The 17,500-nt window shown below is 43.5% G+C and overlaps 1 protein-coding gene across 1 annotated transcript in view; it reads right to left on the bottom strand.

Moving 5' to 3' along the window:
* Nucleotides 1-6,710: 6,710 nt before the first annotated feature.
* Nucleotides 6,711-17,500, bottom strand: part of LOC121585929 (glutamate dehydrogenase, mitochondrial) — a 19,679-nt gene continuing 8,889 nt past the window's right edge. Inside the window, exons 5-13 of the mRNA XM_041902308.2 lie at nucleotides 17,095-17,189; nucleotides 16,397-16,576; nucleotides 9,902-10,039; nucleotides 9,628-9,765; nucleotides 9,234-9,314; nucleotides 8,116-8,239; nucleotides 7,931-8,022; nucleotides 7,709-7,771; nucleotides 6,711-7,614 (exon numbers count right to left, since the gene is read on the bottom strand). Of these exons, the coding sequence (XP_041758242.1) occupies nucleotides 7,495-7,614; nucleotides 7,709-7,771; nucleotides 7,931-8,022; nucleotides 8,116-8,239; nucleotides 9,234-9,314; nucleotides 9,628-9,765; nucleotides 9,902-10,039; nucleotides 16,397-16,576; nucleotides 17,095-17,189 (1,031 nt within the window). The 3' untranslated portion in view covers nucleotides 6,711-7,494. The remainder of the gene's footprint in view (nucleotides 7,615-7,708; nucleotides 7,772-7,930; nucleotides 8,023-8,115; nucleotides 8,240-9,233; nucleotides 9,315-9,627; nucleotides 9,766-9,901; nucleotides 10,040-16,396; nucleotides 16,577-17,094; nucleotides 17,190-17,500) is intronic.

The raw sequence follows: 17,500 nt of genomic DNA, 5'->3' as shown, positions 1-17,500 counted from the left end.
TGTCATGTTGTTACCCTAGTGTTATGTTCTACCTATCAAGAGACCTGCGCACACACATGCACACGCACACACACACACAAATACACAAATGCACACACGCACACACACAAGAGCAGCCAGATCACTAGAAGTAGACGTCGATTTCAGACGTTTGAAATGGTCCAAAGTATGTCGACATATATGCCTTTGTCGGCGCTCACCCAAAAAAAAGAAGAATGATTGACCAGAAATGGTGATGCTCAGAGCCGGAGCGTGCTGTTTAGACCTCTATGCCACCACAATTCACAATGTTCTAGCAAGCCGCGGAATCAATGCGGCACAAATAGACGTTCATCCGTAATACGTCGAAATTCGAAGGGAAACTCCAGCCAGCAGACAGCTGTGATGATTATTCAGGATGACAGAACCACACAGAGATCATATCTGATTGTAGTTTGGATGTGTGTGCTTGTGTGTTAGACTCGTCAGGTAGTAGGCCAGTTCAGGAATGTTCTGTCCATAAGAGGCTGCAGTAGGGACCCGTGCAATGAACAGAGAGTGTGTGTGTGTGTGCATTTGTTTGGGTATGTGTGGTTAGACTGAGTTTGACCATACATGTAACAGGGTCATATGTCTTGAGACATGCCAGAAAGCAATACACATGCTCTGTTTATGTGCGTCTCCTTGTTAGAAATGACTTAGTCTGGGAGGAAGAAAGCTCCTGCCAAGACTGGAAATCACACAACAACAGAAGCTATCAATATACGTAATACACTACAGTGGATTTGGTCTAGAAAGGTTTAGTCTGGGTCTAGATCTGGCCTGGCTCTGCTGGCAGGGTTGGAAGGGATAAATGCAGACAGCGATACCTGTGGATTCTGATGTTGCGTAGGGAAAATACCTTGTTGTCATAGTAATACCACCAAGCAATAGTCAGACAGACAGGGGGTTGTGGTAGAAGAGCATCCCACACAGGGAATGCTGGGAAATGTATTTTAAATTTCAGACAAAAAGAGTCGATGTTCTACTGTCATTGGTCAGCTGCTCCTGTTGTCAGCCATCTCAGCCACTCAGAACAGACAGAGTGTGTGTGCGTGTGTGTGTGTATTACATAGACAGCAGGTCAGTCCAGCATCAGTGTGTATATTACAGAGCAGGTGTGTGTGTGTGTGTGTGTGTGTGTGTGTGTGTGTGTGTGTGTTATTTCTTTGCGGCCAATGGAAACTGATGACTGCATGTTGCCTTATTCAGCACTCATTCAGACACCATACACACACACACACACACACACACACACACACAGCACACACCCACACACGCGTACCCGCACAAACCCACAATACACACACACAGCACACTCATAAAGCACACAAACAAAAACACAAACACACCACGTTTAAGTTGGCATCGAAGCGGACTTGCTGATTTTATAAACAGTGAATTAAAGACGGTTTTGTTGAAATCCAAACTTCTGTGTCGTCTTCATTTCTCCATTTGAGTAACTAATTATTATGCCGTTTATAACAGTATGAATGGCCTATGTTACCATGGAGATACTGTGGTTGAATTGATTTTTTGGGGGGTAACAGACATCACTTGAAAGTATTCATTAAAACGCTTGTTTCCAAAGTGGTCCTCCATGGTAAAAACAATAACACATATAATGATTAAAAAGCTAGACAAAATGACAAACAACCATAAATACATTCATTTATATTAACATCCTAAAAAATGGCACTATTCACTGCACTTTTCCAAAACCTTAAAAATCAACCATATTAATTTCACATTAAAACAATCTATTCATTGCACATCATACCTATCATTCAAATAAATACACCTGATCAGCAGTAGGGGGCGCAAGGGGCAGTGGAGTGGTTTCTCTTACTTAGACAACCTTGTCCTAATGAAAACCTTTGCCTGCTTTTTAAAGCTATTTCTACTTTTTCTTTGCTTGATCTCTGTTTAGCGCAGCAGTTTTTGTGACAAAACTATTGGTAGAGTGGAAGATGCGATCGAAACACATTGAACTTCGGATTTGTACTCGGTACATGAAAACATGTTGTTATTGTTTGTGCGTTATGTCGTCACGCACTGATTTTTTCGGCAGGAAGTCAGTTTGGTGGAAAAACGCCACTGGTGGGGAAAATGCACATATTTTAATTCATTCGGGAGTATTCGCACGAAGATCTGTCCCCAAATGGATGGAAACCTAGCTACTGGGATAATAATGTAGAAAACACAGTTGGCCAAAATTATACAGCCAAGTTTGCGCCACGTCTTACCAATATCTTCCCTGGCCTAAATGCTACTATAATTCTTACTTTGTGCCTTTTTTTTAAAGATGCTTGATGAAAGATCTTTGTTGTCATAACCAACGTTCCATCTAAACTCCGCGTATGTGTGGGTGCATAGCTCCCCCGGGACTGCCAACTTTCTGGAGTTTTCCCAGTTAGTTAACACCGATCAACGTTTCCCTTTACTGTAGAAATTGTGATGAAATCAACACAATATTAGCTACTTTCAATGCGACATACCGAAACAAAACAAACTATGCAAGACTTAGTATGCAAAATGAACTATGCAATAGATTCTGTTGTAGTCAGAATGCATAGTCCCTGTAGCTCAGTTGGTAGAGCATGGTGCTTGCAATGCCAGGGTTGTGAGTTCATTTCCCACGGGGGGGCCAGTATGAAAAATGTATGCACTCACTAACTGTAAGTCGCTCTGGATAAGAGTGTCTGCTAAATGACTAAAATGTACAAAATGGAAGGCTATTCCATAGACAAATGCCTGTATAGAAAAACGTGCTCCTTGCAGTACTGTTTCCTCTTGGGATTTCACAAGACATAACACTAGCTCTGGTATTGTAACTGTGCTGGTTATAGACCATATCAATGTGGTTTTTCATATAACCTGGGGCACGATCATTTAAGGTGTCGCACATATGATTAAGTTTAAGTTGGTCCACTCTGGACTCCAAAGGCAACAAGCCCACCTCCCAGAACTCCTGTACCCCTATGTGGGTCCTAGGGGGGACATTCAGCATATACCTGATAACATTATGTTGCATGACCTGCATTCTCTTTTTCAGCTTCTTTGATAGCCCACTATACCAAGAAGAACAGGCATAATCAAAATGACACTGAATCAAGGTTGAGACAAGCAGTTTCTTAACTTTGATGTTAAAATATCTAGTGTTACGTTAAAACATTTTTAATTTGTTCGCCATTTTATAAAGAATTTTAGCAGCAATCAGGTCTCCAGTAAGGGATTGATCTAGGGACAAACCAAGATAAATTACACTTGTTTTAGATTCAATCTCCTTGCCTGAACAGTTAACCTTTATCTTGTCAGCCCTAAGCAATCTATGTTTTGTTCCAAACAAAATCGATTCAATTTGTTGTCGGTCAACCAATCTCTAACTAAATGCAATTTCTTACTCGGGGTCTCCTCTATGCAAACTGTATCCTTCCCTGATACCAGTATGGCTGAGTCATCAGCATAAAGCAGGAGTTCACACTTTACTGTCCCTTAGACCACTGCGCCACTCGGTCTCCCGCCACTCGGCGCAGTGGTCTAAGGCACTGCATCGCAGTGCTAGCTGTGCCACTAGAGATCCTGGTTCGAATCCAGGCTCTGCTGTAGCTGGCCGCAACCGGGAGACCAATGGGGCGGCGCACAATTGGCCCAGCGTCGTCCAGGGTAGGGGAGGGAATGGCCGGCAGGGAGGTAGCTCAGTTGGTAGTTTGCAATGCCAGGGTTGTGGGTTCGATTCCCACGGGGTGCCAGTATGAAAAATAAATTTAAAAAAAGAATAATGTATGCACTAACTGTAAGTCGCTCTGGATAAGAGCGTCTGCTAAATGACGTAAATGTACTGTATCTGGCATATCATTAACATATATATTAAATAAGAGAGGTCCTAAAAGAAGCAAAAAACTACCTAGAACCTCTAGTGTCAGTGTTCTAGAACTCCCAGTCTTAGTGTTTTAATGATCCTACAGGATGACATATCACCAGCCCAATGTTCCATTCTAACCACGAGAGAGAAAAGTTCCTAACTGCTCCACCCCACACACTCTGATCCAACGCCAGAACACATTTAAACAGAGGAGTGTCTTGCCAGGGGTGGAATGGAGACACACACAGCCAACACCCCTAAGGAATCCACTCAAACACAGAGTAACAATCTAGGGCCAAAAACACAATGAGAGAGGGCTGTCGTAGTAAGGCCTGCGTGCCATGTCGAGTTTGGCTCGGCCCATCTGTCTTTGTGTCCGTTGTTATAGCGGAGCTGTTTTGACGGTGAGTCAGAAAGCTTGGTAACCTCTCAGGACATCACATCCATTATTTCCTGTTTCCATTGCATCTCTATATCAGATAAATGCATCTACAGATGTAGGATCATAATTTGAGCCAGTTTACTACAACAGGAAAATAATCCTGAAGCAACAGTAAATGTGAATTATTAAATACCGTAGAGAGGGAGAGGCCTCATAACTTTAGTAGGATCCTCAATTAAACATTGTTAGAACAAATATGATATACAGATACATGCAGCACGTAACCACACAACTCTTTCAGGCCATTATGTGAAGATGTCCATGATACAGTACATTATTACAGATGTTTATAAATGTTTATATTTTACATTTATTTTTATTTTTAATTAACCAGTTAAAAACATACACATACGAACAACAACTTAGAGACGCACATAAACAACGACTACATCTCATCTGCCCAGACCAACATGCTCACACCTCCATCCCTATTGCCTGCATTATTGTTTGCCACATGGCCTTAAATTGTTCCAGTTTGTTTTTCTCAGTTGCCCATGGAAAAAATGAAGTCTGGCATTTCTAAGTGGAAATTACAAACTTCAGAAGCCTTTTCAAACCTCAAATACACTACATATCAAACATTTCCTGCATTGCAGGAAAGTTCTCCTGCAACAGGGTGATCAGATTAAGATCCTACATCTGTAATAATGTACTGTATCATGGACATCTTCACATAATGGCCTGAAAGAGTTGTGTGGTTACGTGCTGCATGTATCTGTATATCATATTTGTTCTAACAATGTTTAATTAAGGTTCCTACTAAAGTTATGAGGCCTCGCCCTCTCTACGGTATTTACAGTTCCACTGCTGGGATTTTCCACTGACAACCCGTTTTCATACTGACATCAACAATAGCGGCCTGCATCCTTAGGGGTGTGTGATGGAGGAGTGGCCTCTGTAAACCTCTATGCCAACCTCATATAAACCCATGCACACACACACACACACACACACACTCTCTCACACACACACTCTCACACACACTCCGGCCAAGTACAGAACACACACAGAGATGGACTTTCTGAAAGGATCAGGGAAACAGGTGGATGCGGTCATCGACAAAGCAGGTGAGAAAAATATGTCTATAAGAAAAGTGGATAATGGTGTATATTTACGTGGTTGATTGATGGGAGTCATTCATGTGGAGCATTAATAGTTTAAACCCAACATCACAGCAAAATGGGTTGTTATATGCATGAATGTACAGTTTGGCTTTAATTTAGTCTAAATGTTTGTGTTATCAGCCTTCAAAATGTTCAAACTGGGCTTTGGAATTTTAAACGGCGCTTCAGTTGATGAGTCAACTACATTCTTAACCAAATATGTTCATTTTTGAAAACCTTTTTGGCACTGTTCATATTTCTAAAATTACAGTTAGTTGGGTTTGTCTAGATTTAAAAGTATAGGAGCTAATTTCTACCAGAAAGGGAAAAATAAGCAAAGATTCTGTGGCATCATGTCATGACAGTTCTTGTGGTTACAAGCTCCCTAACAAGACATAACAAGATCAAAACTCCACCAAATATCTCATCATGACGAGACAGAAGGTGTGATAATTTCTACCGGAAAGGGAAAAATAAGCAAAGATTCTGTGGCATCATGTCATGACAGTTCTTGTGGTTACAAGCTCCCTAACAAGACATAACAAGATCAAAACTCCACCAAATATCTCATCATGACGAGACAGAAGGTGTGAGTGCATGTTTGACAGCCCCTCCTTTCTCTCTCTCTCTCTCTGTCTGTCTAGCTGTTGTGGTGAAGGAGAAGGTGGGAGAGATGATCGGAGGAGGAGTAAAGGAGGAGAAGAAAGATGAAGGTGATCTGTCTATTCTGGGATACCATGGAAACTAAGTCACACAACCACACTACCTACACACAATTCATTTCACACACAAGCTACGCAACACAATACAAACCAATTCAGTTTCTCCCTCTTGTAGAGTAACGAATCACTTCAGCTCTATTCATTGCATTTCTATCGGCAACATTCAGTATGTTGCAGCCTGCTTAAAAGTGACACTGGTGTAAGAAATACAACGGTAGTGTGTTGCAGTCCGATGTCTTTGTATGTACAGTATTGTTGAAATGGTGTCTGATGTTGTGGATGTTCCTCCAGGTATTGGTGGCATGGTGTCTGATGCGGTGAAAGGGGTTGTAGCAGACAAGGCCACGGACAGTGCTGCAGACAAGGCCATGTCTTTCGGAAAGAACCTTTTCAAATGATCGTTGTCCCCCCCCCCCAACCCTTCCTTCCTATCAACCAACCCCAACTCTGTACTGTCACTGGGATCTGTATAACGTTAATAGGACGTCATAAACATGAATAAAACCCTTATCTCTCAGCACTAGTCTCTGTATGTCACATACTGCACTTACACACCACAGTCAAGCCGCAGTTGTCAGAATTTTATTGGTTTTCAACAACAACAAAAGGCAATACACATTTCCCCAAACAATTTCCATGCAAGGGCTTGGACGGCTTTTTGGAGAAGGAGAACGCTTGTTCCCATGATCCTCTCCTCTCTCTCGCTCTCACTCAGGGTGGAGCGGAGGGTTTGGGGGAGGGTCAGATTGGACAAGATAGGAGAAGAAGGTAGGGAATGTTGGGGGGCATGATATAGTGGAGAAGGGTGTAGAACTTTACTAAGAACCAAACCCAGTAGAACCCAGTGTTCCTCAGCACAGAACCCTAACCCTGAGCCCTAACCTCTAACCCCTCTGTGAGGAGAACTGAGGAACACATGATATCACCATTCCCTGATATAAAGTTAGAGTTTAAAACTATTTCTAAAGTTAACTTCAGTATAGAGCTCTGTCAGAGCTAAGGCAACTTCAGTGCTGTGGTCTGAAACCATGGCAACACCAGGGTCAAACAAGACAAAATGGCCAACAGGGAACTCTGATAAGGGGGGGTTCTTAAATCTCTCTCAGCGTAGCTATCTTCCTGCTACAATCGGCTCCTTTCACAATACACAAACAACTGAACGACGATATTGAAACAGAACGACACAGAAATACTGCGTTACGGACGTGATACTTGGAAATATGGCGAGGTCATGGGACACAGTACGTGTCAGTGTGTTTGTATAAAGGGGAGGCGGGGGTCTCTAATGTAAATGCTGAACCGATAGCAGGGTGTTGTGGAAGTGGTCTGGCTGTGATAGGTCGATTATGTGACGGTGATGCCGGCCTCGTTGTAGACCTTGAACACCTTCTCGATGGCGTTGACGTACGCAGCCGTCCGCAGGTCCAGACCCAGGTTGTACTTACTGGCCGTACGCATGATTTGCTGCAGGGGGAGAAAACACACAAGAATTAGACTCACCAGACCGGGTCACACACACACACACACACACTTACCCTACACACACACACACACTTACCCTGGCAGATCTCTCCATGGTGTAGGCAAGCCCAGAGTGGACAATGTCCTTCTCAGAAGCACCCTGTAGAGAAGAGGACAGATGTTATCGAACTACCAACAACCGACTTTGTTTGTATCATCACCCACCACATAGGTTTACATGTGTATAGATATCCCCCAACCCCCTGTATGCATATGGTTGACTGTGTGTGTGTGTGTGTGTGTGTGTGTGTCCACTCACAGCGACTCTGGCCTGGAAGTCAGCAGTTGGGACAACAGGGATTGGTCCTCCCTGCTTTCCGAACTTCCTCTCCAAACTCTCCTGAACGGACACTGAGAGAAAGAGAGTACTTGAAGGTAAGCTACTGAAGCAAGGTATTATAAGGGGAGACTGTGAAAGGTTAGAGGTCAGGGATCAGGATTTACTGAGGAGGTGGTAGTTGGAATCTCTCTCGTATTTGAAGGTGAGTCTTCCATAGCTGACGTGGTTCAAGTTCTTCAGCCACTCAAAGTATGACACTGTCACACCACCAGCGTTCAGGTACATGTCCTGAGGGAGGGACAAAAAGAGAGAGAAGGGTCAGATGGTTGAGTATGTCCTCCACTTTTTGATTGATTAATGAGAGAACTCAACCCAGCAAACATGCCCACACAGACACACACACAGTGTGGGCAGCCCTCACCTTGCCTGAAATAAGACCATTTTTCCCCAGCAAACATGATCACATTGGCATGATGTGGGCCCAATGCGGGTTAAAACATTGGACCCATGTAGGGTCCACATTGGGCCGATCCACTTTTGCTATTTAATAGGAAGTTATTTAATTGCATACCTTTCAAGCCTTAAAAGATATTTAGGGAACGTGTTACATATCAGAGAGACAACCAAGTTGTTACTATCATACATATAGTTTGACAAAATAAACTTATTTAAGTCTTTTTAAAGACTTCATCATCGGCAGTGTACAAGATCAAGAATAATTTGGCCATCACACAACAGAACACTTAAACTAGAACAACATTCTCAGTAACGGTTGCACAAAAAGAACTGTGTGCAAACCACATCCCTAAATATTAGAATGAGCTCCCGCCTCTAGCTGGGCTTTGTGTGGGATTGCTGTGGGCTAGCCTGTGTTGAGCTGGTGTGGGCTTGGTGTGGGCTTGGTGTGGGCTTGGTGTGGGCTTGGTGTGGGCTTGCCTGTGTTGAGCTGGTGTGGGCTTGGTGTGGGCTTGCCTGTGTTGGGCTGGTGTGGGCTTGGTGTGGGCTTGGTGTGGGCTAGCCTGTGTTGAGCTGGTGTGGGCTTGGTGAGGGCTAGCCTGTGTTGAGCTGGTGTGGGCTTGGTGAGGGCTTGTTGTGGGCTAGCCTGTGTTGAGCTGGTGTGGGCTAGCCTGTGTTGAGCTGGTGTGGGCTAGCCTGTGCCCACCTTGCCCGCCAAATACCCACATGGGGCCATGTTTGCTGGGTAGATACTGTGAATGTGCGTATGACTGCCTTAACATGCAAGTGTGTGTGTATGTGTGTGTGTGTGTGTGTCTCTTCTTACAGGGATGACCATGACGTTGTTCTCAAGGAAGATCTTGTCAGCATCGGGGGTGGTGGGGCCGTTGGCTCCCTCAGCAATGATCTGGAACAAACAACAACAATAAACAACAACAACAACATTGGTTAGAGCAGGGGAATGTGGGTAGAGGAGTTTAGATGGAGGGGTTGTGGGTAGTATAGAAGAAAACACGGGTCGTGTTCGACTGACTGATCTACAAATCACCTTGCATCATATATAACGACTCGTTTTATTTGTAGATCAATCAGTCAGTCACAATTTACCCATGATACATTGCAGTTTTGATCTCTCGAACTCAGCCATGGCATCCTTTAGAGGGAAACATGGCATTGTGGGTAGTGTAGTTTAGATGGAGGTATTGTGGGTAATGAAGTACCTTGGCCTTGATCCTGTGGGCGTTGTTTCGTGTGAGCTGCTTCTCGCTGGCGGCAGGGATCAGGATGTGACACGGAGCTTCCAGGAGGCTGCCCTCGTACGGCTTAGCCCCGGGGAAACCTACAATCGTACCGTGTTGCTGCACACACACACACACAGGTTCGTACAATGCGAGAGACAGAGGAAGCCTTTCTTGGCCAGCTAGCTCATATTCAGAGAGAGAGCGAGAGAGAAGTGAGACAGAGTTCAAAAGGAGAAAAAGAGAGTATTCTAACCAGTTTGTAGTCCTCCAGCTGCTTGGGGTCGATACCCTCTGGGTTGTAGATGCTGCCGTCATACTCAGCGATGCCCACACACTTAGCACCGTACCTGTGGAGGTACCGCATGGAGTGGAGACCCACATTACCAAAGCCCTGAGAGAGAGACATGGAGAAATGGAGAGACAGAGACAGAGAGAGACAGAGAGACAGAGAGAGAGACAGAGAGAGAGAGCGAGCGAGAGAGAGAGACAGAGAGAGCGAGAGAGACAGAGAGAGACAGAGAGAGACAGAGAGAGACAGAGAGAGCGAGAGAGACAGAGAGAGAGAGACAGAGAGAGCGAGAGAGACAGAGACAGACAGAGAGAGCATTATTATCATCATCTTCATCACACACCATCATCATCAGCTCCGCTACAGAGTTCACTAAAGACAATACACTGGGACCCTGGCACCCCCATGTGGCCCACCTATGTCACTGCAGTAGCCTCAGACCCACTGATAACTAGCTAATAAACTGAGACAGCAAATCAGCAGACAGACAGAGAGGATTGAAACCAACCAGGTAGTATAAAATATTATCCAATCTGGTACAGCTGTGAAATATACCTTTAACTATAATGAGTATTGACACATATAATGCTGCAATAGGCCCTTAGCAATAGATGGTTGACAGTCCATTACCCTCTCCTCTCCTCTCCTCTCCTCTCCTCTCCTCTCCTCTCCTCTCCTCTCCTCTCCTCTCCTCTCCTCTCCTCTCCTCTCCTCTCCTCTCCTCTCCTCTCCCCTCCTCTGCTAGCTACACGATGTCATCACACATCCGTGCATTCGCTAAATCTCCAAGAAAATCTAATTACACAACTACATAATCCAGCCAAACAAAACAAAAAAACACACACGCACACGCGCCGCACCGCACACACACACACACACACACACTGTCTGTCTCTGTTTAGTCAGTCAGTCTGTCTGTGTCAGACACCAAGGTGAGATGTTTTTCTTTCTCAAAATGGAATACTCGCTAGTCATCGAATACTAACGTCCGTTCGGATATTCAAATATTCGATTAACCGTGCCCATCAATGTTTCCCCAAAAAGAATTAGGCACTGAGCCGAACACTGACGATGTGCCAGCTTTAAGTTACAGTTTAAGACAGTGGTCAAGTAGGCTACTGTGGCTATTTGATCATAATGTAGGCCTACCAGAGTGGCCTACCATTAAAAACAATGGAGAAAATGCATGCCATAACATTTTAACATGGAAATAGCTGTTCATAATTCAGCCTACAGTTGCAGCCAATGTGTGGTGTTCAATGTAGGCCTACAATCCATGAGACTTTTGAAAAAAAAACATGCAGGGCTTGACATTAACCTGTTTATCCACTTGTCCTTCAGACAACGAGGTCACTGAAAATGTTGTTAATTAATTAATTAATAATAATATTAATTAATAAGCCATTTAGCAGACGCTTTTATCCAAAGCGACTTACAGTCATGCGTGCATACATTGTTGTGTATGGGTGGTCCCGGGGATCGAACCCACTACCCTGGCGTTACAAGCGCCGTGCTCTACCAGCTGAGAAACCACTTTACAAACCACTTAACAAAATAAAATGTATTATTATTCCCATACCATTATTACAGAGAATCAGACAAATTATGACACCCTCTGCCTATTGGCTACTTGGCTTATTCAAGACTGTCCCAAAATATAACACCACCCCTTTAAGACAAAAAAAAGCTCTTTACCCGACTCCCTTTTGAAAGATGTCTAGAAATGTACACGTTTTGTGCTCTTGTAGGAAGCAATCACTCCCCTATTGCTGACTAGAAATTATCTATAACTGGGCTAATAACCCACTAACTAGCAAAGGATATGAACAAAATGTGCACACGTGGCAACATGCAGCTCTCCCGTTGATCTCAAAACAAGCTTGTCTACTCACGACCCTCATGCTGTAAACACAGTCCAGTTCAAAGTGAATGGCACAGATCCATATATGGCAATGGTCTATTTGCATATAGGCCTACTGCAGCTCTGATTGGTTATGCCCCACCGGTCTGTGTAGAGTTGTGAGCATCAATGCAATAGCATCCTACTCCGATGCGTTCTGCCTACAACAAAATATCTTGCATAGTTCGTTTTGCATACTAAGTCTTGCATAATTTGTTTTGTTTCGGTATGTTGCACTGAAAGTGGATAATATTGCGTTGATTCTATCACAATTCCCACAGTAAAGGGAAACGTTGATAGTGTTAACTAAGGGTAGAAAACTCTAGAAAGTTGAGTGAAGTTTAATCTCGTGCTTCTCTGCGCAGGCTGATATTTCTTCTGCGAGGCAGTCCTGGGGAGGGCGCTGCACACTGGCACACAGGCGCGGCTTAGGGGGAACATTGGTGCCCATCCCTATTCACTACCAGTACTGCAAGGTATACCCAAACTTCAGTACTTTTTCGCAAAAAAAAATCAAATTGGTTCGGTACTTCTGTCAAATGTGTCTTACGTGATTGAAGAGGAGTGGGACAACATTCCACAGGCCACAATCAACAGCCTGATCAACTCTAATGGAAGGAGATGTGTCGCGCTGCATGAGGCAAATGTTGGTCACACCAGATCCTGACTGGTTTTCTGATCCACGCCCCTACCTTTCTTTTTTAAGGTATCTGTGACCAACAGAAGCATATCTGTATTCCCAGTCATGTGAAATCCATAGATTAGGCCCTAATTCATTTAATTGACTGATTTTCTTGTACCAAGTGTAACTCAGTAAAATCTTTGAAATTGTTGCATCTTGCGTTTATATTTTTGTTCAGTATATTTCAATTACTTCTGAGTATTTAGTCATTTGTATTACACTGGGCTGAACTACACTCCAATGTATTTTGTAAAATATACTTTCGAGAGCAGTCATTTATATTTTCAAACTACTTTTCTATACCATTTTTTATAGCAGTTCACAATTTTGTGGCCCCCTTTCACCCTGCATTGGTATCAGAAGTTTGATGGCACCATGGTGTGATAAGAGTGTCTGCTAAATATAAATGTATATGTAAAAATGAACAATTGCAAAGCATGCTGAGTAGTATTCTAATGAGCTCCACCATGGAACACGGACGATAATAATAATACCCAGTGTGCATTGCAGTTCATTTTGGTATGTTCATATTCACATATACATTTTGGTCATTTAGCCAGAGTGACTGACAGTCAGTGCATTCAGCTAAGGTAGATAAACAACAACATATCACAATCCTAGCAAGTAAAACGTTTCTGTAACAGTTACTGAGAATGTTGTTGCGGTTCGTGCTAGCTACTTGCCAAATGTATTTCTGTATTTTAAAATACATGTATTTTAAATAAATACATTTAAAAAATACAAGTATTTAGTAGTTTATTTTGATACATTGATCTTTATGGCATTTTGAAATTTTTGCCCATCCCTGGATACTTCTTTTTTTTTAAAGCTGATTGTCTCTAAAAACTTTATTCATTCACTTCGTCTCCCTCACCACCAAAAACTCATTAACTTCTTCGCCTCCCGAGTCGCATCTGGTTTCCACTACAGTGAGGGAAAAAAGTATTTGATCCCCTGCTGATTTTGTACGTTTGCCCACTGACAAAGAAATGATCAGTCTATAATTTTAATGGTAGGTTTATTTGAACAGTGAGAGACAGAATAACAACAAAAAAATCCAGAAAAACACATGTCAAAAATGTTATAAATTGATTTGCATTTTAATGAGGGAAATAAGTATTTGACCCCTCTGCAAAACATTACTTAGTACTTGGTGGCAAAACCCTTGTTGGCAATCACAGAGGTCAGACGTTTCTTGTAGTTGGCCACCAGGTTTGCACACATCTCAGGCGGATTTTGTCCCACTCCTCTTTGCAGATCTTCTCCAAGTCATTAAGGTTTCGAGGCTGACTTTTGGCAACTCGAACCTTCAGCTCCCTCCACAGATTTTCTATGGGATTAAGGTCTGGAGACTGGCTAGGCCACTCCAGGACCTTAATGTGCTTCTTCTTGAGCCACTCCTTTGTTGCCTTGGCCGTGTGTTTTGGGTCATTGTCATGCTGGAATACCCATCCACGACCCATTTTCAATGCCCTGGCTGAGGGAAGGAGGTTCTCACCCAAGATTTGACGGTACATGGCCCCATCCATTGACCCTTTGATGCGGTGAAGTTGTCCTGTCCCCTTAGCAGAAAAACACAGCCAAAGCATAATGTTTCCACCTCCATGTTTGACGGTGGGAATGGTGTTCTTGGGGTCATAGGCAGCATTCCTCCTCCTCCAAACACGGCAAGTTGAGTTGATGCCAAAGAGCTCAATTTTGGTCTCATCTGACCACAACACTTTCACCCAGTTCTCCTCTGAATCATTCAGATGTTCATTGGCAAAATTCAGACGGGCATGTATATGTGCTTTCTTGAGCAGGGGGACCTTGCGGGTGCTGCAGGATTTCAGTCCTTCACGGCGTAGTGTGTTACCAATTGTTTTCTTGGTGACTATGGTCCCAGCTGCCTTAAGATCATTGACAAGATCCTCCCGTGTAGTTCTGGGCTGATTCCTCACCGTTCTCATGATCATTGCAACTCCACGAGGTGAGATCTTGCATAGAGCCCCAGGCAGAGGGAGATTGACAGTAATTTTGTGTTTCTTCCATTTGCGAATAATCGCACCAACTGTTGTCACCTTCTCACCAAGCTGCTTGGCGATGGTCTTGTAGCCCATTCCAGCCTTGTGTAGGTCTACAATCTTGTCCCTGACATCCTTGGAGAGCTCTTTGTTCTTGGCCATTGGCCATGGTGGAGAATTTGGAATCTGATTGATTGATTGCTTCTGTGGACAGGTGTGTTTTATACAGGTAACAAACTGAGATTAGGAGCACTCCCTTTAAGAGTGTGCTCCTAATCTCAGCTCGTTACCTGTATAAAACACACCTGTCCACAGAAGCAATCAATCAATCAGATTCCAAATTCTCCACCATGGCCAATGGCCAAGAACAAAGAGCTCTTCAAGGATGTCAGGGACAAGATTGTAGACCTGGGAGCCAGAAATCTTTCTGATTGAGAAGGGGTCAAATACTTATTTCCCTCATTAAAATGAAAATCAATTCATAACATTTTTTACATGCGTTTTTCTGGATTTTGTTGTTGTTGTTATTCTGTCTCTCACTGTTCAAATAAACCTACCATTAAAATTATAGACTGATCATTTCTTTGTCAGTGGGCAAACGTACAAAATCAGCAGGGGATCAAATACTTTTTTCCCTCACTGTAGATGCCATAGCCACATTCTGCCTTGCAATTGATGTCATTACTTTCTTAAAGAGACAGCGCACACTTTAAAAAAAGAAGAGATTCCTTCTTCTATGCAAATGTTGTGGACCAGTAGAATAAAATAATATGTTCTCCTAGCAGTTACCAATAAAGTAAGTCCTAAATGGAAGGGATTGTTTGTCATCTGTAGCCCCATGAAGTCAGCTAAAACAAGCTCAATAACTCAATGCATGCACACACTCCTATTCAATAATATGCATTCACCTGTATTGTGAATAAACCTATCCTACATCTTGATTATCAATAGAGATTTACCATTAAAATAAATGTTCGCCATTATGTTGTTTTGTAGTTAAGATTGGTAAAAAACGAAGTCAAATTGATTGTATGATTATATAATTGATTCATTAATGCATACATACTACTGTCTCTAAAGAAATGACAGAAATGTTCAAATGTAATGATATTGAACTCAAAAGATGCCCAACAACTGAACAGAGCAGTAGCTGAGTTTATCTGTCTGGATCAAGTGCCATTCTGTGACTTTGGCTAATAAGTCTTCTTTGTTGTTGTTGTGGTATCGTTTTGGTATCAAGTTTCGTGATTGTTTGGAGTATCGTGATACTAAACCTGGTATCGGTATCAAAGTCAAAATTCTGGTATCGTGACAACACTATTCACTATAGAGAAAGGGTGATAACTATAGACAGGCTTCCAGGAAGGAGGCTGAGGGCATCTCTGTGTTTGTTTGTTTGTTTGTTTGTGTGTTTGTGTGTTTGTGTGTTTGTGTGTTTGTGTGTGTGTGTGTGTGTGTGTGTGTGTGTGTGTGTGTGTGTGTGTGTGTGTGTGTGTGTGTGTGTGTGTGTGTGTGTGTGTGTGTAAAGGAAGTCTCGTGTGTCAGAGGGAACTGAGAGTCCTGCAGAAAGCGGCACTTTGACCTTTAGTCTGTCTCACACACCGCGGCACAGAGTGTGAACTGGGACCTACAAACCAGTGTAAACCAGATCTGTGTGGTGTGATACTGCTGCTGAACCCTGCCACCGTCTCTCTGACGTCACTGACATTCATAGAGAGACGAATACTAACTCAGCCCCACAGATATTTAACTAAGTTCACATCAAAATCTGTTGACCAGATCAGCGTAAAAAACTTTTACGCAATCTTTGGCAAACGTCAGAGTGTGTGTGTGCATGCGTGGCTGTGTGTATGTTTACGCGTGTGTGTGTGTACCTGGATGATAAAGGTCTTGTCCTGGAAGCCGGGGGTCAGGCCCAGCATGCTCATGTAGGACGCCTCGTTGATGAAGTTCTCAATGCCGTGGAACACTCCGCGACCAGTGGCCGAGATACGCCCATGGATACCTCCCTGGCTGATGGGCTTGCCTGTCACACATGCGTGGGCGTTGATGTCCTGCACACAGAGAGAGAGACATGCCCAGAGACACACACACACACACACACACACACACACACACACAGACAGACACACAGACAGACACACAGATACGTTAGAGTGTATGTTTAATTGCATTAGATCTTTTGGCAGTTTGTCAGACTGTGAGATAGAGCCTCTTCAGCATAGTTATGAGATCAGTTGAGGACACATACTGCTCTGGGGCCAGACTACAGAACTACAGTACCCATACTGCCATGGTGCCCAGAGTACTGAACTACAGTACCCATATTGCTCTGGGGGCCAGCCAACAAAACTGCAGTACCCATACTACCCTGGAGGCCAGACTACAGCACCCATACTGCTCTGGGTGCCAGAATACAGAACTACAATACCCATACTGCTCTGGGTACCAGAATACAGAACTACAATACCCATACTGCCCTGTGTGCCAGAATACAGAACTACAATACCCATACTGCCCTGGGTGCAAGAATACAGAACTACAGCGTATGTGCGTTTGTGTGGTAACTCACGGTGTGTGCGATGGTATTGGCGTATGTGTCAGCGATCCAGGACATCTCTCTCTCTCCGGTGCTCATGTCAGGAGCTGGAACATCAATACCTGGCCCTGAGGAGGGTAATGGGGAGGGTAATGGGGAGGGGGGGGGGGGGGTGAAGGTTTATGTGAGGAATGGAAGCATTTACACACACCCTACATCAGGGGTCCCCAATTACGATCAGCCGTGGGCCGATATTTCCTAGAGCGGATAGTCTGGGGGCCGGAACTTAGTTATAAATAACACATTTTGTACACTGCAAATTGACTGCAAGAATCCCAAACAGATAGTGTTTGACAAAAAGAGAATCATTACAAACCTTGATTACATTGGGATACGATCACATATGCATCTCGATTTATGCGTGGGAATACTTGGGAAC

Source organism: Coregonus clupeaformis, chromosome 1 (genome assembly GCF_020615455.1).
Source record: "Coregonus clupeaformis isolate EN_2021a chromosome 1, ASM2061545v1, whole genome shotgun sequence".
Taxonomy (NCBI): domain Eukaryota; kingdom Metazoa; phylum Chordata; class Actinopteri; order Salmoniformes; family Salmonidae; genus Coregonus; species Coregonus clupeaformis.
Note: the sequence above shows the minus strand (reverse complement) of the source record. Positions and strands in the feature narration are given on the sequence as shown.